Source organism: Podarcis cretensis, assembly GCF_951804945.1.
Source record: "Podarcis cretensis genome assembly, chromosome: 1".
Classification (NCBI taxonomy): domain Eukaryota; kingdom Metazoa; phylum Chordata; class Lepidosauria; order Squamata; family Lacertidae; genus Podarcis; species Podarcis cretensis.
Window position 1 is genome coordinate 30823291 of NC_137170.1, and position 26156 is coordinate 30849446.

Here is a 26156-nt window from a genome sequence, read left to right on the forward strand (position 1 = left end):
TTCTTGAGTTTTCCAGCTTTTAGCGATGAGTATCCTTGCTGCTGTTGTAGCGTACATAAAAAAGGTTCGATCCTTCTTTTGCACACTCTGACCAACAATGCCCAAGAGAAAGGCCTCTGGTTTCTTAGGGAAGGTATACTTAAATACCTTTTTCAGTTCATTATAAATCATTTCCCAGAAAACCTTCACTCTAGGGCAAGTCCACCAGAGGTGAAAGAATGTTCCTTCAGCTTCTTTACACTTCCAACATTTATTATCAGACACATGGTATATCTTTGCAAGCTTGACTGGAGTCATGTACCACCTGTATATCATTTTCATAATGTTTTCTTTCAAGGCATTACATGCCGTAAATCTCAGACCTGTGGTCCATAACTTTTCCCAGTCAGCAAACATAATGTTGTACCCTATGTCCTGTGCCCATTTTATCATGGCCGATTTAACCGTTTCATCCTGTGTATTCCATTTTAACAGCAAGTTATACATTCTTGAAAGTATCTTAGAGCTGGGTTCTAACAGTTCTGTCTCTAACTTTGATTTTTCCACCTGGAATCCTATTTTTTTATCTAACTTAAAAACTTCTTTAATCTGAGCATAATGTAGCCAATCTCGCACTTTATCTTTTATTTTCTCCATACTCTGCAACCTCCAGTTATCTCCATCTTTTTCTATTATTTCCCAATATTTCGGCCATTTGGCCTCCATATTGAGTTTTTTCAGGGCCTTAGCCTCCATTGGTGATAACCACCTTGGGGTCTTGTTTTCCAATAAGTCTTTATATTTCAACCAGACATTAAATATTGCTTTCCTGACAACATGGTTCTTGAAATTCTTATGTATTTTAGCTTTGTCATACCACAGATATGCATGCCACCCAAATGCATTGTTGAATCCTTCCAAATCTAAAACATCAGTGTTCTCAAGAAGTAGCCAGTCTTTCAACCAGCAGAAAGCTGCTGATTCATAATACAACTTTAGGTCTGGCAGGGCAAATCCCCCTCTTTCTTTAGCGTCAGTTAATATCTTAAACTTGATTCTGGGCTTTTTGCCCTGCCAGACAAATCTTGAAATGTCTCTCTGCCACCTCCCAAAACACTCCATTTTGTCCACAATCTGCAAAGTTTGAAACAAAAATAACATTTTTGGCAATACATTCATCTTAATAGCAGCAATACGTCCTGTCAAGGAAAGTTTCAATCTTGACCAAGCATCTAAATCTCTTTTAATTTCAGACCAACATTTTTCATAATTGTCTTTAAATAAGTTCCTGTTCTTCGCTGTTATATTTACCCCTAGGTATCTCACTTTTTAAACCACATTTAATTCTGTCTCTTTCTGAAACCTTTCTGATTCTGAAGAAGTCAAATTTTTTTCTAAAACCTTGGTTTTTTGCTTATTAAGTTTAAATCCCGCCACTCGACCAAACTCATAAATCAGTTGTAATACCCTTTTAGTACTAGGCTCTGGCTCCTGTAGGGTCAAAACTAGGCCATCTGCAAATGCTTTCAGTTTATATTGTTTCGCTCCGACCTGGATACCTTCCACCAACCGGTCTCCTCTGATCATATTCAAGAGCACTTCTAGGACCGATATAAATAACAAAGGGGATATAGGGCAACCTTGTCGTGTTCCTTTTTCAATTCTAAACTCTTCTGTCACCACATTGTTGACTATCAGTTTTGCCTTTTGCTCTAAATAAATTGCCTCTATCCCATTATAAAACCCCCGCCCCACTCCCATTCCTTCCAAATTTTTCTTCATAAACTTCCAGGAGATATTATCAAAGGCCTTCTCCGCGTCTATAAATATCAAGACTGCTTTTGTATTAATGTTTGTTTGCAAGAGTTCCTCTTCCCTGATGCTTTGTGTCCCTAGCCACCCCGCCCCCTTCTCCTCCAACTTGAGGATGTGCCTACCCAGCCAACACACTGCCACTTTGCATGGAATAACTGCCAAGTCTGAAACAGTGGCACCTTGCTTGGCACTTGCAGAGGATAAGGTGCTGCTTTGGATTTGGCTGCTTCTGGCATGTATCCTGTGAGGATGAGAGACTATGCCAGCTCCAACATCCTGCAGCTGCACTGATCTGTGCCTGGTCCAAGGATGTCTTGCGAGGTTCACACATACCTTGACCAGCTTCTAATCTATTTGCAGACCATGCCTCCTTAACTTTGCATTTGGCAACCCCCCAAAAATGAACACAAAGCAGATAGAAAATAGATGAAACCCTTAGAAATTAAGCTTGATCAGATTTGTAAAGCTGCCGTTCTGCACGAAGGATTTTAATTTAATACCCCGGTAATTTGTAATTTCACACTGTAAAGTATTCTGATGTGGGTGGTTCAGGTGGTGGTGTACGCTTGCCACTCGCCAGGATCTACAAGGTGTGACCTGGAAATCTACAAATGCTTAGGGGCTGGCAATCTTTGAGAGGGAGGAAGATGCCGACTTGAGCCAATGCCATTTGCAGGAGGTTTGTTTGATCGTCTCTGCTTATGGTCTTGAAGGTGAATTGTCCATCAAAGAGATCAGAGAACTTTTATTATAGGCCATTTTGTGCTTCACATCCTGTGTAGGGCATACTCTCATTGTAGGCCTTAAGAGAAGGACAGAAGAATGATAAAAGACTGGACACCCCAAGGGAGGTGAGACTCTGTAGTATCTACCCTAGACCCAGCTTGGAGAGGGACACAAAATGGCCATTGGAAATCACATAATATGTTGCCATTTATTTTCATAAGGTTATGTTCCTTTCCCCTGCTCTCAGGTGTATGAAATAAATCTGTCCCCTTTTCAGGCGGAAGAGGAAAATCCAGATACCTTCTTGTTCTTAGTCTTGTAGCTTCTCACCGACCCTTTCCCCTGCAACCTAGCACAGCAAAGCACATTGAGCCAATAAATAACACTGTCAGAGGAGAAATTGGAGACCAGATATGAGACTGCAGTAGCCAATGGGGTGCCTCCACAACAGTATCAAACAGGAGCAGTCCATCTGAGCAATGAGAACTTTCATTTTGTGCCTTAAGACGCTCAACTGTCCATAACTTTTGCCACTTTGGGGAGTAGGGGAACTGAAGTCTGCCCCAGGCATGGATACAAATAGTTATAACACTCCTCTCACCCACCTCATCTCTTCCAAGATGCAATCTGTTTTGAGTGGAGGGACATTGACGTTATCTCAGTGTTTTTCCCAGCTCTCAATACTCTGCCCAAATGTGAATGACATCTGCAACTAGAGCACATAGGAATGACACAACATATTCTGGTGAGATGTTCCTGAAAAGAAAATTGGATCAGTTGATTTGTTTACTGTTGAGAAATTGAGCCCTTGAAATATGTATGCACTACAGTATTTGCAAGTGATGGTGCCAAGAGTATATTTTGTCATTTAAATTTGAACATAATTTTTTTTTTGTAAAGAGAGAGAGGGAATGTGTGAATCTGCCACAGTATGCAAGAGGTTTGTAGGTGCCTTCCTCACTTAGTACCAATCCTATTTCACAGGGCTGTTATGGGAACCAATTATAAAGTCCCTTGTGCAGTAAGAAGTGCCTCAGCTGTTAGGTTTTGAATTAAAAACCTAAAATTTCTCTAGGTGGCCATTTGAGCTACTGACCTGATCCCAGACTCTGGATACAATCGTAAATGATGTGGATATCTGTTGGAGCTTCTCATTTCCTGTTTGTAAATAATAGAGATCAAAGCTTTTCAAAGCCAGCTGCTGGCTTGTAATGAAAATAATAGTTTTGCTGTAGGGAAATGGAGCCATTTAAATGTTTGTGCTCCATTCACAATTCAAGGCACACTACAAGGGTCCTCAAGTCCCACTTCCTTCATTGCAGGAATCTTGTGTGTGAGAGAGTGTAAATATATATATATATATATATATAGAGAGAGAGAGAGAGAGAGAGAGAGAGAGAGAGGTGTTAAATGGCTTTTAATAATGGTTTCTGGGTTACAAAAGTACATACAAACACAGGAATCTTTTGCCCAACGTGGAGCTCAAACTCTTGACCCTGAGATTAAGAGTCTCATGCTCTACCGACTGGTTGCTCTTACTCTGTATGAAATTTTCCACTCAGAATGTCATTTTTGATACTAAAGCACTGTGCTTCACTAGATAACTTGAGAGGTTGTTGACCCTCTTGTAAATATATATGGGGTCAAGCTTCTATTTGCATATGAAATGGGAACATGCTGCCTTCAGAATGCATTCCAACTTCCATTATAATTAGGAAGCCTAAGTGGATATTTTGTGCTTACTGATTCTGTTCTGTTTTATTTCTGAATTACCCACCTTGAGCCCTTGGGAAGGTGCCGTGGTACAGAAGTTTGAATAAGGCTGTGTGCACAGTCCTGTTTACTCTGCATCCAGCTTGCTCCCACCAGTGGTTGGAGAAGCAATGTTAGTCACAATCCATACCTATCCTGATGTTTCGTATGAAAAACTCTGGGTTTTTTATACGTTTCCCCCTAAGCCAAATTCAATCTGAACTGAGAAAAATAACAACCTAGCTGTGTTTTAAGCTGCTAATGTGTACACAGTCTAAATAAACAGCCCTTTAAAATAATCTGATTTGAGAGAGAGAGTAGCCAATAGTTGACTACCTTGGTTCTTGGAACTGAGAATGGCTCTGAAATCTGACAATGCAAAGAAAGAGAAGTAACGACAGACAGACAGACAGACCACCTTTTCATTTAACAAAGGAGTGCTCAAGGTAGCTAACATCCTACGAGATACAATAAAACAAGCAACAATTAAATGTTAAACTGAAGCAGCACCAAGCTGGCCAATTAAAACAGGTTAGAATACAAAACTTAATGGAAAACCCAATGGAAAAACAAAATGGTCTTACTCTAATAAATATGTAATGGCATTAGTGGATGGGTTGTTCAAACAGCTAACCAAATTCCTTGTTTCAGCCTTCCCCAACCTGGTGCCCTCCAGATGTTTTGACTACAACTCCCATCAGTCTCGGCTAGCACAGGTGACCTGCCTTGGAACAATGAGAGTTGTAGTCCGAAAAAATCTATAGGGGACCAAGTTGGCAAAGAATGCCATGTGGTTTCTGTAACTGCACCTTTTCATATACATTTGATGTGGGCAGGCTCAAGAATTTTTTGGTCTGTATCAACTGAGAATAATGTAAACTCTGATGCAACTAGGTTTTAAAATGGCACATTTGTCTTGGTAAAACCAATACACTTCCATGCAGGAGTTTGCAAGATCTTTAACATAACTTTTGCAAATATGATTCTCTTTCTCTGAATTTTTTCCAGTCTTTCTTTTTGTTTAAATATTTTTGCCTCATTGCTTCCTCTTTCTAAAGCTGCATCCCTGGTGCCTGGAGCAACAGAACATTTTAAAGTAAGAGCTTTCACTTAATCTTAATGATAGAAGCTGAGAGCTTTGAATAGATTTGATGTAGTTTAAAAGCCATTATTAAATGCTTGCTTTGCCTTGTACAATGGGTTCTGTTTGCCTTAAATTAAATGTGTTGTAATGTTCCCATTTATATCTTCCAGGCATGTAGAGTACCCACACAATGATTGCACTGGGATTTATTTATTTTATTCTATATTTTTGGCCCACTTTTTGAGACATAAATCCTCTCCCATAGCAATTAAAATTCACTACACAATGAATTTTACCTAAATGGAAATCTGATACATGCCCTTCTCTCAAGCCCATAAGCTTTTAAAAAACAATATAATGACCTAGATAATAATGCTGTGTCCAGAGTTGCTTGCTGGGCTTATTCAGTCATAACCAGTTCTGAACCTTAACTCTACAGGCATGGGCATAGCCAGGATTTTTGTTTGGGGGAGGGGGCAGAACCTCAGTTATGTATTGAGGTTTATTGATTTAGGGGGGCAGCTGCCCCTCCCCCCTGGCTACACCCATGTCTACAGGTGTGTGGTCGTGCTAATGGATCAGGACCTTAAGCTGTGAGGCTGCTCCAGCCAGGGCCTTCTTAACCCTTGGTGCTAGGGGTGCCGGGCTCTCAGGGGCGCCAGGCCTAGAGTCCGGGGCTGAGTGCTGGAGTCCAGGGAAGAGCCTCCGACAGCTGAGTGGAGCAGAGCCCGTCGGAGCACTGCGGGCTGTCAGCTCTTGCCCCAGCTGCATGGTGGCCAACTGTTTCGGTCACGCCCGGAGCGCCGTATAACGTTGTGGGCACTGCGCGACGCATCCTGTTGCATGCACCAAGCTGCGGGTTCCTTTGCTGGCTTTTCCGCTGTCGGCGCATGCTCCTAGTGCCGCCCAATGTGGGGTGCCAGCGCAGAAAGACAGGGAATGCAAGCGGCAGGAGAGGAAACATCTCCGGACGGGATTTGCCGTGCACCAACGGCAGCAACAAAACCCGATGAATAGGAGTGTACAGATCACCTAGGGGCATCGGGCAGATCTTTGCACCCCAGCGTCGTGTATGCTTAAGAAGGCTGTGGCTCCAGCTTTAAAAGAATCAGTGCCTGAGTTTTCTAAACACAATGCTTCACCTTCGGTTTGCTGCTACCTCTCTTTCATGTAGAAGAAAGGCAAGGGAACACACAAGCAGAGTCCAAAACTAATATGATGTCTGTTCATCCATTAAAAAAAAAAAAAAAGTTTAATACAGGATTCCTTTCCAACTTCAGTGTTCGCCTCTTAGGAATGTTATAGCCCATGGGTGTCATAAGCAAGCAGTCATAAGATCCACTGGCAAACCTGAGGCTTTTTCATAACTTGGGGCAAAACAGCAATCTTAAACAATGAAGGGAGGTTTGTTTAAGGAAAAGCAAATAGAACATAAAATCAGACCCATAAAATAAAACACAAAACAGTCCACTAGTTTAGCCAGCCCTGGAGGGGCTGGGGGATGTCATGGTAAGGGAGGCATCTTTTTTTTAAAAAAGACGTTACTACTACATTGGCAGTACGTGTTGTTCCTCTCACCCAGAGAACAAAGCAACTGTCTCGTAAAAGAGGGTCACTCTTGCAACAGCATTAGGCCATGTGGGCTCCAAATACGTCTCTGTACCATATGTACTATACTTGCACTCGTCTCCCATCGCATGGCTTTCATTGGCTGTTTCCCAAGGTTCTAAAGGCAGGGGAAGAAGGAGAGGAATATTGCCTGTAGTGAATGACTGGAGGGAATGTATTTATGGGGATGGGGATGAGAAGGGTCTTGTGTGTGACAGCTTTAGTCTGCTGGTAACTATAGGGAAAAGAAAGGAGGAATTGGGGAAGAGAAAGTTGGAGATGGCTGGGTGTAAAGGTGGCATTTGGAGGAATGAAAGAGAATATAGAAGATAGTGTAGAAGGTAATAATAATAATAAATAATAATAATAATAATAATAATAATAATAATAATAATAATAATAATAACAACAATTATTTATACCCCGCCCTCCCCAGCCAAGACCAGGCTCAGGGCGGCTAACACCAGATATAAAACAATTGATTGAAATACAACTTTAAAAACAAGATTAAAATACAACATTAAAATGCAGCCTCATTTCAATAAAAACTCAAAAACTTTTTTTGAGATGAAAACGTCAAGTCTTCACCAAGGCTAACTATCCAGTGGTCTTACGTGGGCCAGAAAAAAGCCAGGGAAAGGACCAGAGGCGGAGGAAGGTGGGGGTGGTCCATCCCAGGTGTCATCGCGGAGGGGGTGACATTTGGCACACCACCCGCCCGCAACTCTCAAGCCAACCCCAAGCCTTCAGGGGAAGGGGGGAGCTGCGCCGCTTTGCTGGCAGCATCCCACTTCTCCCTTCATTTTGATAGCTGGGGGAGGCTTGGGAGTATTGGGCTGGCAGCGTGCCGAATGTCCGCCATCGGCTTGCTTCGCCCCTGGCTGCAGGGTGCGCACGCCACTCCGTACACCCAAGCAGCTATCCCATGCCTGGGAGGGCACCCTCTGTGCTCTGTCCCCCTCAGGAGCACCCCACGCCCCTCAGGAACATGCCCACCCTGGGCAGCGCAGGCGTATGCTCCACTGCTGGGTAGGACACATTTAGGACTCTAGGAATGGGGGTGGGGGGATTCTGGAGATGGTGTGGAATTGGGGTGGAGGCAGGTGGAAGTCAGTGGTGTTGAAGGGGCATTTGCACTGCTGTGAAGGAGCAAGCGTTGCATTGGGCAAAATAAAGGGGAATGTGTCTGTGCCCCCTCCTCCTTGCTGTACTCAAATTTCTCCTGCTTCCATTCCAGATGGGTGGGTAAAGGGACCCCTGACCATTAGGTCCATTAGCAGATGACTCTGGGGTTGCGGTGCTCATCTTGCTTTACTGGCCGAGGGAGCCAGCGTTTATCCGCAGACAGCTTCCGGGTCATTTGGCATGATTAAGCCACTTCTGGCAAACCAGAGCAGTGCATGGAAAAGCCGTTTACCTTCCCGCCGGAGTGGTACCTATTGATCTACTTGCACTTTGACGTGCTTTTGAACTGCTAGGTTGGCAGGAGCAGGGACCGAGCAATGGGAGCTCACCCCGTCGCGGGGATTCAAACCACCAACCTTCTGATCAGCAAGCCCTAGGCTCTGTGGTTTAGACCACAGCACCACCCGCATCCCATGGGTGGGTATAAATAATAAAATGATAGGAATCATCATCATTATTATTCTTCAGCTACCTCATATGAGAGAGATGAAGGATGCAGAACCTCAAATGTTCCATAGTACCCTCACACAATGCATTTTACTCCTGGTGTTTACTTCAATGTGAAGTTCTAGATTCGGTGTTGTAATTTAGAGTGGAAATTTTATGAAGAAGCAGACCACCACCCACATATGTATAACATTCATCAACTGAACTTAACTGTGACTGAACAAGGCAACTGACAGGCTTGCACTGAAGAGTCTGTTCATCTTAAACATGTATTGTCATGGAGTGGGTGGGTGTGCAAAGGGGACTGCAGAACAGGAGAGGAAAGGAGGCGCAGAAATGTGACTGGTCTGTGTGCAAAGGGGACTCTCAAAAAAGGGGAAGGAAAGGGGGTGGGGTGAACGTGGGTCCAAAGAAGGGGGGGGGGTGCAAAAAAGGGAAAAGGCAGAAAGAGAATCGGGGTAAAGATGAAAGGAAGGGTACAGAAGGATTGGAGATGGTGGCTTCCTAATTGGGTGGAAGGTGCCTGGTAGTTGCAATGTGTGGAAGAAGGAAGATGCAAGAGGAAGATGCAAGAGGTTACATTGGGGTTGAGCTGTGTGCAAGGAGGGGGTTGCCCAAAAGGAGGAGGAGGCATGGACCTGGGGGTGAAGGTGAAAACAGGTGAAGAATGGGGCTGCAGAAGAGAAAGCTTTTCTCTTCTCATTCCAGCAGCAAAAGCATTTAAAAAATGATTCAGTAGTATTGTTGGGCCTACTCAAGGCTAAATAATTTGAAGGTTTGAAGTCCTGTTCATGCATCCAGAGGATTAGCTGTAAGAGGCTGGCTAGCAGTGATCGGCAGCCTGAGGAAACTTTAGCTTTAAATGTTATGTTGAAAATATTGGAGGGAGTGGACAACACTGAAAAAAGCATTGTCTAATACTTTGGAAAAGCAGTCTGGGTACTGGGCGAACTGGTTTCAAGCCTTTGTTCTGTTGCTAGGCACTTCACTTATGTGTTGCATTTTTCTCCAGTTAGAGCTATTTGCAATTATTATTTTTTTTAAAAAGAATTCTTTAGCCAACAGCAAAGAGATCTCCTGCCTAGCATGAGATGGTACTATTTGTTTTATACTCCTGGTTTCTGTAAACCAACTGGAAAGTAGATATGATGCATAATGTATTCTGAATCACCTTAGTTGTGTTTCCCCATTTTTCCGATGCAGCATTCCTCTCCTTTGAAGGAAACAATGCCCTGGCTATGGCCAAATCCAGGCTGTACAAACTGTTCTCTTTAGCCCCCAAACATTGGAGCCATTTGTCCCACTGTTAAGTGTCAGGCTATGCTGCAACACTATATACAGGTCAGTGCATAGAATCAGTGCTTTTTTCCTTTAAAAAAAATGTTTAGGGGTAGTCTCATTTTGACTCAAGAAAATCACAGGGAAAGGAAATTAAGCCGCCACTGGAGATGGTAACAACAAAATTGACCTATCACTGTGCTAGATTCCAATTCCTACTTCACACATTAAACGCTCGCTTTCAGACGGAAACACCGTGACAGGAAATGATGCCGCCATTGGGGTAGCAACAGAACTGACGATTCGCCATGCTAGAGAAGAAACTAATTTTTCAAAAAACAAAATTCATTCTTCTCCCGTTAGATTCACAAACTGTTTCGTGGTATGTGTACCCCTGCATCCTCCCAGAAAAAAAGCACTGCTCAGAATCATAAAGTTGAACTAGTCCCATCCCTCCTGATTCAGGAAATCAGCACCTTATAATTATGTATGGATTACGTGGACAAAAAGAAGATTTTCTTTAGCCATTGGAAGGGGAATTATTATCTTTTTAAAAAAAGCTTTAGTGTTCAGAGGTGCTGAGGCAATACTGGTTGCTGGGTAGCAACAGTATTCCTCCAATTTATTTGACTCTCATAAACCTTGTGTCAGAGCTGCCTCCAGGTCCCAGCTCACAGAGGACCAACGCTAGGCTGTAGTTATGTACAAAAGTCTTTATTGAGGTTCAGTTTCCATTTTAAAGCCGCAGCGTGCAGCTCTACGTCTCGACCTTAGACCGGCGAAGTCCCGTCTGAGTCTCCTCCCCTTCCACACCAGTTTAAGACTCTCGCCTTGCTCCACCTCTTCCTAAGTTCCTTTCTCCTCTGGGCCCTCCTGCCCGCTAGGGTTTCATCCTTCCTGGACTCCTCTGACGCTGACCCTGATGATTCTTGCCCCTCCTTCCGGCGGGCTTTAGGACCTGGTTCCCTATCCGGGCTACCTTCTGTGCTGCTCGCCTGTACCTTTGAACTTGGCGCGCGCGCCCAGCCTGCAACTTTCCTCTTGACCGTTAACTCGCTCTCCGATGGAGGCGTGGTCAACCCTGACTCATCTTCTCTCGCTGGTGGTGCATATGTGGGCTCTGACACCTGGGACTCCTCCCCCCCACTACGCTCTGGTGGGGAAGCTGGTCCTGATTTCCAACTGCTGCTCTGGGAGTCCCCGCTGGCCCCTTGCTTCTGGGGTGTCCCCCTTGGGTCGCCCCTTGCCCTGCCCATCGGCACCCCCTTCTGTGAATCTTCCGATTCGCTGGAGAGGCTCGTGGAATCTATCGGGCTGCTGTCATCTTCTCCTACGCTGCCCTCGGATTGCTCCCCCTCGCTCTCCATCTCCTCTCCTCCCTGCGCTCCCGCTGAGTCCCTGACACCTTGACTTTTACTCCCCTTCCACTCTTTCCTTGGTTTCTTAACAGCTATCTTTTCAACTGTGTTTTCTTACTCTACTAAGTTGTTTTCATTATATTATCCCACGTTATAACCTCTACTGCTGCGTACTTTTTGTCAGCCTGTTTTTTTCAGCCAGTTATTTTCTTGCTGTAATATTTTCCCATATAATCTATATTTAATATCCAGTTCTCTTTTAAATTATCATCTTTATTTCTTAATCTATTTGTCATGCTGGCAAGTTCTATATATTCTAATATTTTAAGGTGCCATACTTCTAATGATGGTACTTTGTCCTCCCCAGAATTCGGGCAGCTGTGGTTACATACATCCATAGAATAATTTGATTTTTGGGGATCAGGTTCAGCTTTGAAGTGTGACTAGTGTTCAAGGTTTTGATGACATCTTTTTCATTTGGAGTTCTTCAACTTGCATATCAAAATCTTTCTGTCCAAAATATTGGAAGGAGATATTTCTGCAATATCTCCAGTACCTTTTTGACTGCAGGAGAGAGATTAAAGTTTATTGATCACAACATACTGGGTAGTTTGTCACCGTGCGGAAATATGCGTGCCTGAGAAGTGCTGTCCTATCCACATACTTGTGAGTAAACAGGGCTGGACTGCAGCCTTGATTAAAAAATAGCAGCATGCATCAAAATACTAGGATGCTTGCACCAGTGGAAGCTGAACTTGTGAACATGCCCTTTAGACTCCTGAAGGACTTCGAGCCTTCTCTTGGCAGGGATGCAGGAAGCTTCACTTACGTGTTTCGGACTTGTTAAAACCACAGAGTGGGGGCTGGGGGAAAAGCTGGATTCCCTTGACTTAAAGGTGGGAGGCTGGCAACGTCGGAGCCTGAGTTGGGCGCTGCCCCTTTAAGAGCTCCTCTTGCCTTGATCTTCCTGCTGGGAGCTGGGAAGGTGCTGCCGCGGCGAGGAGGGGCCAGAGTTGGCCCTCGGAGATCAGACCCGGGATTGAGGAAGGCAGGATCCCACCCTCTCTGCGGCTGCTGCGAGCAACGGTATGGCGTCCCCCTGGGGCACTCGGAGTCCTCTTCAGGCCAGGCGAGGGGATCTTCCTCAAGCTAACCACGCGGCGCCCTAAGGAGTAAGTAGCCAAGGCGCGGACTCGGCGCTTCTGCCTGGCGCAACCGATCCCGCCATGGGAGCGCGAGTCTCGAGCGCAAGGGGGATCTGAAGTGCCTGGCCAGCGGATCGAGCCTGGGATCGCCGCGGGATCCGGGCCGCCACCTGTTGCTCGGAGCGCACAGGCTGCCTCGCCGCGCGTCCGGGAGGGGGCGGCGGCGGCGGCTGCGTCTCCTGCTCTCCAAGCGGCGCTGCGCCTCCAGTTGCGCCTCTCCGGGAAAATGGAGAGCAACGGACTTTCCAGCGCGGACCAGAAGCTGATCCGAGAGAGCTGGGAGAAAGTGAACAGCAGCCCCATCGAGCACGGCTTGGTCTTGTTTACCAGGTAAGGGGGAGAAGGGAGAGGGGCAGGCTGGGCTGGGCTTGCTTGGAGGGAGCACGTGCGAGGCCAGATGCCTTAAAGGAGGAAGATTGTAAGGGGGAATCGAGGATCTGCCCGGGAGAATCAAAGAGCCAGGTGTGTCTCCACGACGCCGGAAAGTGGAGACGGTCCTTTGCAAAGCAAAACAAAATAAAAAAATTCCTTCCAGTAGCACCTTAAAGACCAACTAGGTTAGTACTTGGTATGAGCTTTCGTGTGCATGCACACTTCTTCAGATACACGAAAGCTCATACCAAGTACTAACCTAGTTGGTCTTTAAGGTGCTACTGGAAGGAATTTTTTTATTTTGTTTTGACTATGGCAGACCAACACGGCTACCTATCTGTAACTTTGCAAAGCAGACCATCTTGACCCAACTTGGTTTCACAGCTTGAAAGACTCCGGTGAGAAACTTTGTTCCACCTTCTCCGCCACGATCTTTACGCTCCATATTCCCAGAGTCTCCATGCTTAGCTTTGTTGGTGGTGAATCTCTACTGGGAAGGAGCGAGCTCCTTCTAGCAGGGGTTTGGTCCGCTTCACACATCACAGGGGTGGGAAGTCTGAAGTGGTGGCGGGGAAGCGGGCAGATCGCGTGTATTGGTTATGCGAGTGTAGACCTGCTTGGTTATTTGCAGGTGATTTATATATGACACAGGTGACAGACTTGCTTCCAACATGGAAGTGTTTTCCTGTGCAGCCAAAGTATAATAATAGGTGAAGTAAAGTGCCTCTCTTTCTAAATTAGCTTGGGGTTGTTGTTTTTTTTAAAAAACCATTTATATAACACTGTTTCATGTTGGTACCTGGGCTTGAGAAGAGACTACATGCAGGTCGCATACACACCTCTGTGCTGGTGCTCTTCTTGTCCCAGAAGTGCAGGGCTGGTTTCAGTTTCTAATGAGGGAGACAGGCCTCCATCTTCTCTAACCCCCCCCCCCCCCGCCCCAGTATAAATAAAAATTTAAACCACAAACAAAAGTACATACATATATGGGGAGGGGAATGAGCTGTATAAAATAAAATAAATAGAAGACAAAAGCCTAGACAATATTTAATATTATTTAGAAAGGATACTGAAGTCTAGATTTAATATAAATAAAACAGCATTGAATTAGGTTAATTAAATAATTTCTCTTTCTTACATTTTACCCCCAGAGACACCAGGACTTGACTTGAGCTAGAGCTTGTTGCTAATATTTGCTTTCAGTTCCCTAGAGTATTCCTAGAATATGCAAAGTAACAAGTGCCACCGAGCATGTGCAGAGCGCCTTTTAATAAACACCAGTCAGTCACAACAAACCCATGTAAATATGTGATGAATAGTTAAGGTGGCAATTCTGTATGAGCTTACCTGAATGTAAGTCCCAGACACATATAGGCTTGTGCTGCAAGGCTTCTGGGACAGAAAGAGGGGACTCCTAGACAGGCTTGAGTTCCAGCAGGACTTTTTTCATTTCAGAAAATGAAGCGTTAGATGAGTCCAGACAGAGAAAAGAGCTTGTGCAGTCCTGCGAAGGCTTACTTTGGCGTAAGCTTGGGCAACATAGCACCTCTATGGGTTCGAAGGGTGCAAGTATTGATGTGATTTTCATATGAAACTCCATGAGGATTAAAGGCCAGCAAGCTGTTTAAAAAGACAGACCAAGAACACAGGAAGAAGGTTGTGTGAGCTCTAAGTCTTCCCTTTGATATCTTCTTGCAGTTGTGGCAGAGATGAGAGTTTTCTCTCAATCAGGGAGTAGCTCTGCAGGGTGTATCAGAGCGGCTTCCTGATTGCATGTGACATGGCAATCACGGGAGCCAAGGCCAGGCCTGGCCCTTGGGGAGAGGCTTGATTCATTCCGGGATCAGTCCCAGGGCAGAGGAAATGGTGCATGCGAGAGAACAGCTGAGTGCCCGGGTGCCTGCCATTAACCCTGAAGCTGAGGAGTACAAAGCTGGGAGACGCAGATGGGACAAAGGCTTTGAGCCTCTGGAAGGCCGAGCTTGATTTTATAGCAAGCAACAAACTTTATTTCTCCATTCACAGAGGGGTTTGTACAGAGGCTGCTCTGCAGCCAATGTTCACCCACCTGCTCCCAGCCACTCTTTAAGTTTCCATTGTATAGACAGGAAAACCGAGGCAGGTAAGCGTGGCTTGCTCAACATGGACTGAGGAGTGTGAAGAATGGGATTTGGAACCTAGGAAGCTGCCCTATACAAGTGACAGATCTTGGAATCTCAATTTTCAGGGGTGCCCTTTGCAATGCCAAAATCCGGTGTCCCCTCGCTTTCTGTTAGATGTCATAGTTGCGGTGCCCCAGAAGCTTCGCACCTGGTGTGACCAAACCTGTTGTGCTCCCCTAGATCTGCCTTTCATACAAGGTCAGATCATTTGTGTACGTACTTGTCGACACGTGACTTGCAGTGGCTGTCCAGGATCTCGAGCAGAGGTCTCTCACATCACCTCCTATCTGATCCTTTGTTCTTTTTAATTGCAGACATAATAAATTGAACCTCCAGCCTTCAGTATGCTCTACCCCTGAGCTATGATCCCTTCTCCCACACAGAGAACAGAACTGTTTATCTGCTGCTTGTGTGTGGTGGATGGCAGCCTGTCCATTGAAATTCCACTTGCTTTGTCTGACTTCAGGACTGTTAGGTTTTAGTTTCCAAGAATCAAAGTCCAACCAGTGGCAGAGCTTCATGCTCCGGCACTGGGGGGGGGGGGCGGGGAGCAGGTGGGGGCGTGGTGCTCAGCACGGGGAGGGGGGCAGCCGCGATGGCACCCCACCAGTATTTCACTGTCGGGGATGGTGTGCTCCTCCCGCACTTCTCTTCCTTTGCCAGTGAGTCCAACACAGTCAACTCCAGCTCCCTGTGTAGAATATGGATGGGTGGAGCTGGTAATATAAAATGGGCAATGCAATGTAGGTAAGGTATCCTTTAAAGTGGTGTGCAAAAAGCTTCTGGGAATTCTCTGCTCTGTTTATGAGATTTCTCCTGTGGGAAGATAAATTATTCTTTAGTAATTTTTCAGGGGTGGGGCTGACTATTGGCAGTGAGAAATGGAAGCAAAGCTTCTTTCTTTTCTACTAAGGGTTTGTGTGTGTGTGTGTGTGTGTGTGTGTGCGCGCACGCGCACGCTGATACTACAAATGGCTGCAGGATCTGTGTTGGTCAAGTCACCATTTGCCTTTTCCACAATGACTTGGACTTGGTATTGTTTCAGGGCTGAGGTGGGTGACAAACACTAGTGAGAGAGAGAGAGAAATAAAGAAAGAAAGAGGAGAACATTGGGGGGGGGGGGATATGCAAAGTGGCCTTTTTGGGGACAGGGTGAAGAAAAAGGAAAAAAATATATAGACATTCCTTCATGGGGTTGGATTAGATGACTCTTAGGGGCCCTTCCAACTCTGCAATTCTATGATTATTGTTTTCTCAGTAAAAAATGCCTTATGGGAAACTGAATAGCTGCAGTACTGCTCCATTCAGTTAATTCATAAACACACAACTTTGTTTCTCTGGGCCAAATGCAATAAGACCCACACAATGAATACGAAGACAAAATTTTCAGAGGGTGCTTAAAAGTTTGGAAGGGATGCACAAAGCTTCAGAAGGAGTAGACAAATGAGAAAGCGACAGGTTAGCAGGGCTGAATTGTGTTCACATGGGTTCTTCAAGAGTTCAAATGTAAAATTGTTAACTAAGGTATGTAATTTAAAATCAGCAAACTTTTCCAGCAATTGCTGAAATGGTCATTGTAGCACCTGTATTTTCAGCAGGAACCAGGAAATTAGAACCCTTCCAGACAATTCTATACTGTATTGTGCAATATGATGGAAATCGTTATTAAGGCTAGTTTATCTATTGAATATGTAACACAACAAAACTTGTGGAGGAAGAGTTGGCTTGGTGTCTCCAAAGAGATGTCTTGCTTCACTAACCCCTTTAAGTGTGTTGAGAGTATCAACAAAAATGTAGAGGGGGTGGTTAGCCGAACATTGCATACATAGGCTTTGTGTTTGTTTTTAAGAGAGCCTTTGGAAAACACTCCTTTCTGTGGAAAGTCAGCAGTCAGAAATGCACCCTCTTATGCATTCAAACCATCCTCTAGTTAAAATCCAGAAAGCTGTGGTTAGGAATATAGGCATTTTTCATCATAGAGGAAAGCAAATTATATGGAGTGAGGCTGCTGTTTAGATTATTCAATAATTATCTAGAGTCAGTGACAGAGCTACCTTGTGCATGACACAAAGTTATTAATAGGATGTTACAACTGCAATGAGCATAGATGTGTTGTTGTTTGTTTAAAAAACAGATAAAGTGAGAAAGCACAAGCCTACCAGTGACCATTGTCTATGATGGCCTAAATGGACTGTCTACATTCTGTGGCGTAGCTGCTAAGAGTTTGAGAGAGGAACGCTCTGGTTCAAATCTCATCTCTTTACTTACTTCATAACTCTCAGCCTCCCTTCTGCAGCATGCGGAGAATACTGGCCTACCCTACTGATTGTTGTAAATGTTGTTGAGGTAGGCCGGTATTCTCCTCATGCTGCCAGGTAGTATTATGAAGTCTTTGTTGCATTTTTTTATTTTGCTGCAAACTGCTTTATAGCCCCTGTCTGATGGACGACACCAGTCTCTTGCATTACCTTGACTTTGAAGGATTGTGAGTTTTGAGTTCCTGCATGGAGCAAACCATTCTTTCAGATACTATTACATGTTTTATATCACTGTATAAAATTGTTCAGCGGATAGCAGAGGGCAGAATTCAGGCCTGTATGTGGAACGATATTGCAACAGATTCTCGTTCATCCTTATTAGTCAGGAGAGATGTGTACCATATAAATAGAAAAAAGGGTTCCTGTCAATCTAGGAGGTGAATTACCAGAGAGATGCGCTTAGGGAGGCAGGCAGGGTTGAAAGGGCACCAGGGATGACATGCATGTGTGAAATGCAACCTGGCAACGAAAAGCTGATGTGGATTTTGGGCTGTGTCAAGGAATGAAGAAGGGAGAGTCTAATCTCAATGCAGTCTGGAGGTGAAGACCCTTTGAATGTTGTGTTAAGAGACTGTGGTTAGTGGGTATTTTGACTGTATATGTTGGTGGGGGGCGTGGAAGGGCAGAACAGATTGTACTGAAGGGAGTTTGGAAACAGACAACAAAACAAGACATTGCTACGAGAAGAACTGAGGATGTTTTCAACACTTGCAGTAGCAAGCATCTTATGCTCTTTTGTGCAAGGGTGGTAACTTACAGCGCCTGTGGTGGAGTAAATGGTGTGTGCTAAACTCAGCTTTTTTTCTAGAGAAAAGCTTGGTGCTGGCGATCTTCCAGTGCTCTTGCAAAACGCTTATTATGTTCTCATATTTATTTTGCTATCCAGGTCTTTGTCACTTCACACATCTTTCTCTCTGTGCGTGTCTTTCTGTCTCTGCCTCTCTAAAACAGCGCCTTCGACCCCCTATTATTGCTATGATCTAGCAGTGTGATGCTACAGCACGATAAATGGAGATTGCTGTTTATACCAGGAATGAATGGACCCTTCCCCATTTCTTCAACACATATTTGACTGGGACGTTTCTACACACTCAGTTGAGAAACTGGCTTCAGTCCCACTCCAAGCATAAGAGCACCATGAGATGAGCAAGGGGAAAGGGGCGGTGGCAGACCTCCATTTGCATTGCCTTCCCTTCCTGGACAGGCTGTGCTTGCAGGGAGACCTCAAATGACTGGGAAGTAGTGATAAAACAATTAAAGCATTTTAAAATTTGATTAAAACAAGTCCAGTACAGATGGAGATTGGGAAAGATTGCTACTTGAAATGTTTGTTGATAGGGGAACATTTTTAGCAGGCACCGAAAAGACAACAGAGATAGTGCCTGAGAGTTGTGCTGGGGCTCCATTTTTCTTTCCCAGAAACCAATTGTAAAGGGACAGGTGAAGTTGTACCGAGAGAAGAAAAATGCCCAGGTGGCAATCAACTAAGTTTTACTCTGTGTATACCTATTGGAATTAATGAATATTACTAAAGCCTATTCATTTCAATAGGTCTACTTTTGGAATAAAACCTAGTTGAGTACCACTCCTTGTCCTCTGTTGTACCTGGTTTGTTTCCCTGAAGGCAAGCTGGGCATGAGGGGAGGCTGTACAAGAGAGGAAGAAGACATCCTTTCCTCCCCTGACATCCGCCTTGTCCTGTGACTGGCTTGCTTTCTTGGGCCTCCCCAGGAGCTAAGATGTTCCATGAGGATGGGAAAGAGAGATGGGATGGGATGTCTGCCCGATTTGTATGGAGGCCAAATAATTGTTGGGTTGATGTCTTTCAGGCTTTTTGATTTGGACCCTGACCTCTTGCCCCTTTTCCAGTACAACTGCAGGAAGTTCTCTACTCCTCAGGAGTGCCTCTCATCACCTGAGTTCCTGGAACACATTAGAAAGGTGAGAGGTGTAAAGGAGTCCTTCTGGTAATTGTCTTCAACTATAGCAAAGGCTATGCTGGCAAGTGGCAGTGGGGTATCCTGCTTAGCGTGTTTGGCTAGGGTCTGGGAGGGCTGGGTTCAAATCCCTACTCTTCCATGAAGCTCTTGGGGTGAAAGGAGCTTGTTGAGTAAATCTGGGCCAGTTGTTCTCTCTCAGATGGACCTACCTTACAGGGGATCAAATGGTATACAGGTGACCTTGCACGTTTTCCTGAGATGCTTGGAGGAAGTTAGGGATAAAAACTGCAGTCAACAAATGCAGCTTCAACCTAAAACTCTCTTGCTCTGCCCCAACAGCCTTTTGTGTATCCTCTTCACCAAGAAGTATCATTTAACACAAAGTCAGTAAAATTATAACAAGCTATTATTTATTCTACACTGCCAGGGAATGGGGAAATATTAATTGGTGCCTAGTGTTTTGATGATCTGAACTACTTGTATGACATGAAGGACCACTGTTGTCTAAGAGGTACCTGTAAAAAAATTACCTGGGGTGGAAAGTTGTGTGCATGAATCTATCCTGATTACTTTTCTGCGTGCAGAAAATGCATTTTAAAAACTAATATAAATCTATTAACTGTATTAGATTAGGAATGAGTTTAATCACATTTAAATAATTAGATTTAGCTTAGCAGAGCAAGCAGGAAGGACAAGTAGGAGCTTAACCCAAGGGTGTGTTAAGAAAATATTGAGAGAAGGGACCCTACAGGGGTAAAAGTAACCTTTATTTTCGGACTGACTTTTGATCTAGGTGTGGGCTGGTTTTAATAGAATGTTTTCTGCTGCATGCCTGGTGTTTGGTGTTTGATTATGACATGTTTTTAATTTGTTTTACTTTGTCCCTTTTGATGAATTTTCTTTTCATTAGCTGCATTGGACAATGTTTTGTTGGAAAGTCAGGAAAGAAATACAAATATAGAAATAAAATAAATGAGGTGGTTTGATAGGGTGTTTAGATTGTCAGATTAAATGAGAACAAGTTTAGTCTAGCTCTCCCCTACCCCCAAGGATGGCTAGTCAGGTTTTATTTATTTTTCAGCATTTTTGTCCTGCCTTTCTGCGAAATAGGGTGGCAGAGTACAAACTGTGGAGAGATGAGCTAAAATTTAGTTGAAACAAACAGTCTGTTGGACAAGCAAATAAGAGGATGACGTTGGTGCAGAAACCAGTAGCAGTCAAAGATCAGCCTCAGAAAACACTATCTTTAAAAAGCCTGGTGAAGAAGGAAAGTCTTAGCTGCTTTGTTGAAAAGCAAGCAGCCATGGGACCAGGTGAGCCTCTTTTGGCAGAGTGTTCAACTGTCTGTATCCAAACACTGAAAAGGCCCTGTCCCTGCCAGGCTTCAGACTCAAGTAGGCCAGGAGACATCCAACAAGAGCCTCAGTAGATCCATACCCTCCAACATTTCTCTGATGAAAATAGGGATGTCCTAAGGAAAAGCAGGATCAAATCAGAAACTGAGACAGCTTCTGTAAATCCAGGACTGTCCCTGGAAAATAGGGACACTTGGAGGGTCTGTAGATGATCATAAAGGTTAGGCATGTGGGTGGAAAGAATTCTCCAGATGCTCTAGTAACAGGTCAATTGGGCCTTTAAAAGTTGAAACGAACACTTAGAATTGAGCCCAGAAATGAATTGGTAGTTGCTGTACTGAAGCCAGGTCTTGTAAACATTCTGGCAGCTGCATTCGGGACCAGTCAACGCTTATGAACTACAAAGGCTGAGCCACATGGAGCACATTAGAGTAATCCAATCTGGAAGTGACCGCAGCATGAATAGCTGGCTACTCCTGGCTTTTCAAGGGAAGGATGCAGCTGACACACATGCTGAAAAAGGGTACTTCCATCCACAAGATCATCCAGTTGCCAGGCTGGGTCTTGGAGTACTCCCAAGCTGTGGCTGACTTTTAAAGGAGTGCAATTATGTGCAAAAGAAACAGAACACCAGCGCTTCTAACACCAAACCCTCAACTACCCATTGCCTTTATTTTGTCTGGATTAAACACCAGTTAGTTCACCCTCATCTGCTCCAAAACTGATGCCTTTAAGGACTTTTAGAGGCAGGGCACAGCAGAACCATCCCTTCTTGCTTGTTCCATTAATTGGTAATCAGATCTATAGTCTCTCTGGGTACGGAAGCTCCATTTTTAGCTATCATAGCTAATTGCCAGTGGTAGACTTTCCCTATTGAATTTGGCTACAAAATCACCGATGGGCACGCACCTATTAGGAAGTAAATCCCATTCATATCAAGGGGGCTTGTTACCAAGGAAATCAGCTTTAGTTATATGGCTGTGGTTCCCCTCTGCCAAAATCAAAACATGCAGGTGGGATGAATGGCAGAGCAGCCAGAAGGGTTGAATTTAAAATTGGATAGTAAGGTTTCTTGTAGCACCAATCTGCCAGATAATGTATGACTGTGATGTGTCATGCATGACAACTGCATGGACAACCATGTCAATCTGTTTCGGCAGGCCACACTGGCTGTTGTAGCTTTTCAACATGTGTAAACACTACTAGAAGAGGTAAGTGTATGGGAGATCAACACACAGGTGATTTGGGTTTGGTTTCCAGGTTTTTCCTTGCACACACATGCTTTCTGCATAAGGGTTTTGTAACATTTGCTGGAGGCCCTAAATGGCAGGATTGGTGTAATAGACAGATATAAATGGTGTTTAAATACAGATTTTCTCCAAGCATGCCCTTTCATCTTGACCCGAGCTCTTAGGCTTATGGAGATATCCAGAACAAGCCTTTCAGAAGCTTTTAGAGTGCCTTCTAGAGTACCAGATTGTCCTGTTTGTCGTTTCTGTCTGCTTGGTAGGTAATGCTGGTAATAGATGCAGCCGTGACTCATTTGGAGAACTTGCAGTGCCTGGAAGAATACCTTGCCAACCTGGGTAAGAAACACCAGGCAGTTGGTGTGAAGGTGGAGTCTTTTTCGGTAAGGAGCCTTTTCGTTTTGAGATGTGTCTGTGGCACTGTTGGCTTGCTTTGAATTCTTCCCTCAGCTTTCCAGGTTTGTGTTGCAGGAAGGGACATGTTGGGAAATCAGTAGAGATTGAGGAGAAGGAACAAGGGTTTTGAGAGGACAAAAAACTTGCTCAGGATCCCAGAGTGGATGGGAAACCAGTGGAGAGTGTGAAGAGGGGAGAGTCACATGGTCTGAATAAGTCACAAAATAAGTGAGCAGACTTCTGAGCTGTTTTAGACCTGGGTGGATGAAGGAGAGGGGTGCATGGCAGAGGGAAAGTTGGGGTGACATAAGAGCTACAATGTCTGCAGTTGAGATAGTCCTGGAGGAGATTTACAGACTGGATGAGATTAGCTTTCTGAAAAATTCATTAGCCATTACTCAGCTCAGCCTCCAGCTCCAAACAAAACTTGCAAGTTCTTCTGAGGCAGAGAAGTAAAAAGCAAGGTAGTCTATTGTTAGGCAAACTGGGGATAAATAATGGTTGACAGCGCCAGTAAGAGCCAAATTGAGAGGATTACTTGGAACCTGGAGGGCGTGTGCCTCCACCATCACTCTGAAAGTAAAGTTACATTTTTTAGATAGTAGAAAATCACCCCCACCCCTTCCTTAAGAGCTGCTTCTTTTTGAATGCTGATTCTGCTGTCTCCTGTTTGATTTGCAGGCTGTGGGCGAATCCTTGCTGTATATGCTGGAAAAATGCCACGGTCCCGCTTTCAATGTGAATGTGCGTGAGGCCTGGACCAAGCTGTACAGCATTGTGGTAAAAGCCATGAGCTGCGGCTGGGATGTTCCCAGAAAAGTGGAATAAACCTGGACCCAGGATGCTTGAGTGGGAACAGCTTCGAGGAGAAAGCAAGCTTGCCTTTCTAGCTCTGTGTATTTCAGAGTAATCTCAACATTTCTGTCTCTCTTTCTCGTTTTACTCTTGCATTCCCCATCTTTCTTGTGGTAATGTGATGACGCCCCCCTATTTCAGTGTTGCAGTTCCGCGTATCTGTTTGCAGGGGGCAAAAGAGAGCCAAGCCGGAATTAAAAGCTGAAATGCCAACTGCAACTAGCGGCTTTCCTTCCAAAAGGCATGCTATCATTCTCTTTATTTCCCCATTGCCTTTCGAAGAGTAATTACAAAGAATTCTTAGCACAGAAGGATGATTGTACTAGCTCTCCCCCCTTGAGATTGTGAGCCTGCGATTGTTTCAGTGAAGCTAAGCAGGAGTGTGTGCATTTCCTTGGGATTATCCAAGCAGTGTAGCTTCCCCCTGCCTTTTAAAGTGGGTTAATTCTACAGTAAGGCTCCTGTTTGTATGCCTGAGCTGCTAGATGGTTGGATTTTGAAATGCTTGGCCACAAGTTAGAACTTGAAAGCCAGTGGGAATGCAGCAGCTGCCAGTTCCGTGAGCATGTGGAAATAAAATCTTGTAGTGAAATTAGTGACAGATGCGGCTTTTATCCTGGGGAAAGCTTCCAAAATTCTTCCTGGATTCTGGCCAAAGGAGAGTCTGTAGAATAAAATCCATTTCTGGGCAACTGCTTTGCTGCCTCCCCTCCCCAGGCATTTCTGGTATAGCCTTCCAGGTGCTTGACAGAATCCTCCTTTGCTCTTTGCCCGAATCTTAATGAAAGCAACTTAGCTCTTGGGGTTGTTTTGGTACCCATTTGGGGGTGGGGGGGAGTAGGAAACCTAGAAAAGAAAATTTTTGGTGTGGTGGATGAACATTTAAAACTCCCCACCCCTTGTTTTTCAATCTAGGTGCAGATAAGGCCCCTAGGAAAACTTCAGGTAGGCCAGGGGTGGTCTGGTTGTATTGAGAGGAGGCAGAGGGTGTGTGCATTGTCCTGGTATGGACAGTCCTTCTTGATGACTGACAGGGGTTGTTGTGATTCCTCCACTTAATCTGCTATCTTATAGGTGGCCTAGGAAAACTGATTAGGCAATGTGAATGGTCCCACTGTCACCACTGGTAGAGAACGACCAGTGGTTGACATTGGGCCCATGAAAGGTAGCTAAAGTTCACCTAAAACAGCTTAGCAGGCCCAACCGTCAAGGCCTGGGAGCCCTAATTAGGCCTATGGCTGGAGCTCCCTGTCCCAGTAGAACTAGTGACAAACAATTTACTGGGCCTCTGGGAAGCCATTTTTTTTTTGCTTGTGCTGTATGCATGATCAACAGACCAAATGCAAGTCCCACCTGGTCATATCTTGTGACCACGATATGTGAGCTTCCATACGAAGTGCCAACAACTGCCCACTCGCGATCGTGAATTTGGTTCACGTGTGAGCGGAACCCGTAGTGTGTCAAAGCTTAGTTCAGAGATGTGTTTGAGTTTGTTGCAGTGTTTGTCGGGAGTTGCATGCCTTTTTCTGTTTCGTGAGCAATTTCTTTTTCTGAGTTTTCCATCATGTCTCTCTATTTAAACTCCAAAGCAGCCTAGGGACAGCTATTTTGAAATGTGCTGAGAGCTGCACAAAAGGGGCAATGCCAGCAGGGATGGCTGGTGCCCCCTGGGGCAGAAAGAAGAGAGGCCTAACTGTAGGTGGAGCCAATGAGCCCCCCTCTCATTCTAGTTCTTTCCTTGGTGTTGAGCACTAGCCTAGCGGGATCAGACCTTCTCAATTTTTATTTTTATTTTTGGGTTGGGTTGGGTGTATTGGAAGTGACATATTTTGTATACTCACAACCCAGGTGGGGAGGATACAGAGGCTCTAGTTCCTCTGACAATTTATCCCTTCTTCCTCCCTGCTCAAATACTCCAATCTCAGGAAGACACTTTCAAACAGCTCTAGGTTTGTGGAAGTAGATCAGATTCCTTTGTTTATCCCTCACCCTAAACTTATTGTGAATGATGGTGGTGGCGAGAGTGCTAATAGCTGGATAAAACTTAAAATTCCTAGAGGCAAACAGAAAGTTGCTTCACGGAAGTAGCAATTGAGAAAACAAATATTAATGACCCAGACATGGTCACATTCTTTTGTCATCAGAAATGCTTTCTCCTGCACAAATGTAAGAACTGTGTTTAAATGCACTGATTTCATGCTGTCTAGAAAAGAGAACCTGAATCCTCAAACTAGGGTTTTTGAAATTATTTGCAGAGCTTTGTATTAAACAATTGTGTGTCCCATGACGTTACATAACTGCAAGCCAGTCTTATAACCATTGTGACTGAGGCCTAGTTCTCTGAAGCAGCAGGGGAGGAAATAAGCCTATTTCTGGGTTCCACTGCTTCAGACTCTGACAGGGAGGGTAGACTTATGAAATGGTTCCCCATACAAAAACATTTACTGCACCTAGAAAATTAAATGCCAAGGAGAAAGGGGATAGCTTACCCCAACCCCATGCATATAAAGCTGGGCCCTTTGTAAGCTTTTCACAGCTCTCTTCATGTTTTGTGTGTGCCATATTTTGTTGCATTCCAAAATAAATAAAAAACATGGTGTTGCTGTATCTCATACCTGTTTGAGGTGTTGTGGGTCTCCTAGAAAGTAAAAATTGTTATATTTCACTTAATTGGGAAAGTAGCAGCGTGAGAGGAGTATAATCTCAACACTCTCTTAGACATGTCAGTCCTGTGTGATAGCTGTGTGGCAGCTGTGAATAAGGTGAATTCTGGAAAGACTGCTATGCAAATTTTATGCTATACATAAAGCTGCTATACAAATTCTGTGGTCGAACCAATACGAAATAGTTCTGGTTGCCTTGCAGAGCTGCAAAAGATGCAGAAATTGGGAGCTCAAACGATCAAGGGGCTGATGAAGCAAGTCCCCTATGACTAAAGGTTGCAATGTTTGGGACTTTTCAGTTTAGAAGAAAGGTGAATTGGGGTGAAGCGTGTGTATGTTTGGTGTGGAGAAAGGGAAGGTTTTCTGCTTCATAGTACTTCATCCAATGAAACTAAAACGCTGGGAGATTAA

General features: G+C 44.5%; 2 protein-coding genes and 1 long non-coding RNA gene across 4 annotated transcripts in view; 2 read left to right on the forward strand and 1 right to left on the reverse strand.

Moving 5' to 3' along the window:
- POMT2 (protein O-mannosyltransferase 2) overlaps positions 1–3238 on the forward strand; it is a 46331-nt gene extending 43093 nt beyond the window's left edge. Inside the window, exon 22 of the mRNA XM_079971995.1 lies at positions 3195–3238. Coding sequence (XP_079828121.1) covers positions 3195–3219 — 25 coding nt within the window. The 3' untranslated portion in view covers positions 3220–3238. The remainder of the gene's footprint in view (positions 1–3194) is intronic.
- LOC307214392 lies at positions 1856–15493 on the reverse strand. Of its 2 annotated transcripts, XR_013838027.1 has the most exons (4): positions 14157–15493; positions 4298–4448; positions 3126–3276; positions 1856–2596 (listed from the first exon to the last, which is right to left on the reverse strand). It is a non-coding gene; the product is annotated as an uncharacterized lncRNA (long non-coding RNA). The 2 variants fall into 2 exon arrangements; XR_013838028.1 differs by lacking the exon at positions 14157–15493 and having other exon boundaries at positions 4298–5306.
- Positions 12531–25689, forward strand: NGB (neuroglobin). The gene is made up of 4 exons (XM_079972944.1): positions 12531–12767; positions 19119–19230; positions 22095–22214; positions 22909–25689. Exons 1-4 carry the CDS (start codon positions 12664–12666, stop codon positions 23053–23055), a joined length of 483 nt encoding a protein of 160 aa, XP_079829070.1. The 5' UTR covers positions 12531–12663; the 3' UTR covers positions 23056–25689.
- Positions 25690–26156: the final 467 nt, after the last annotated feature.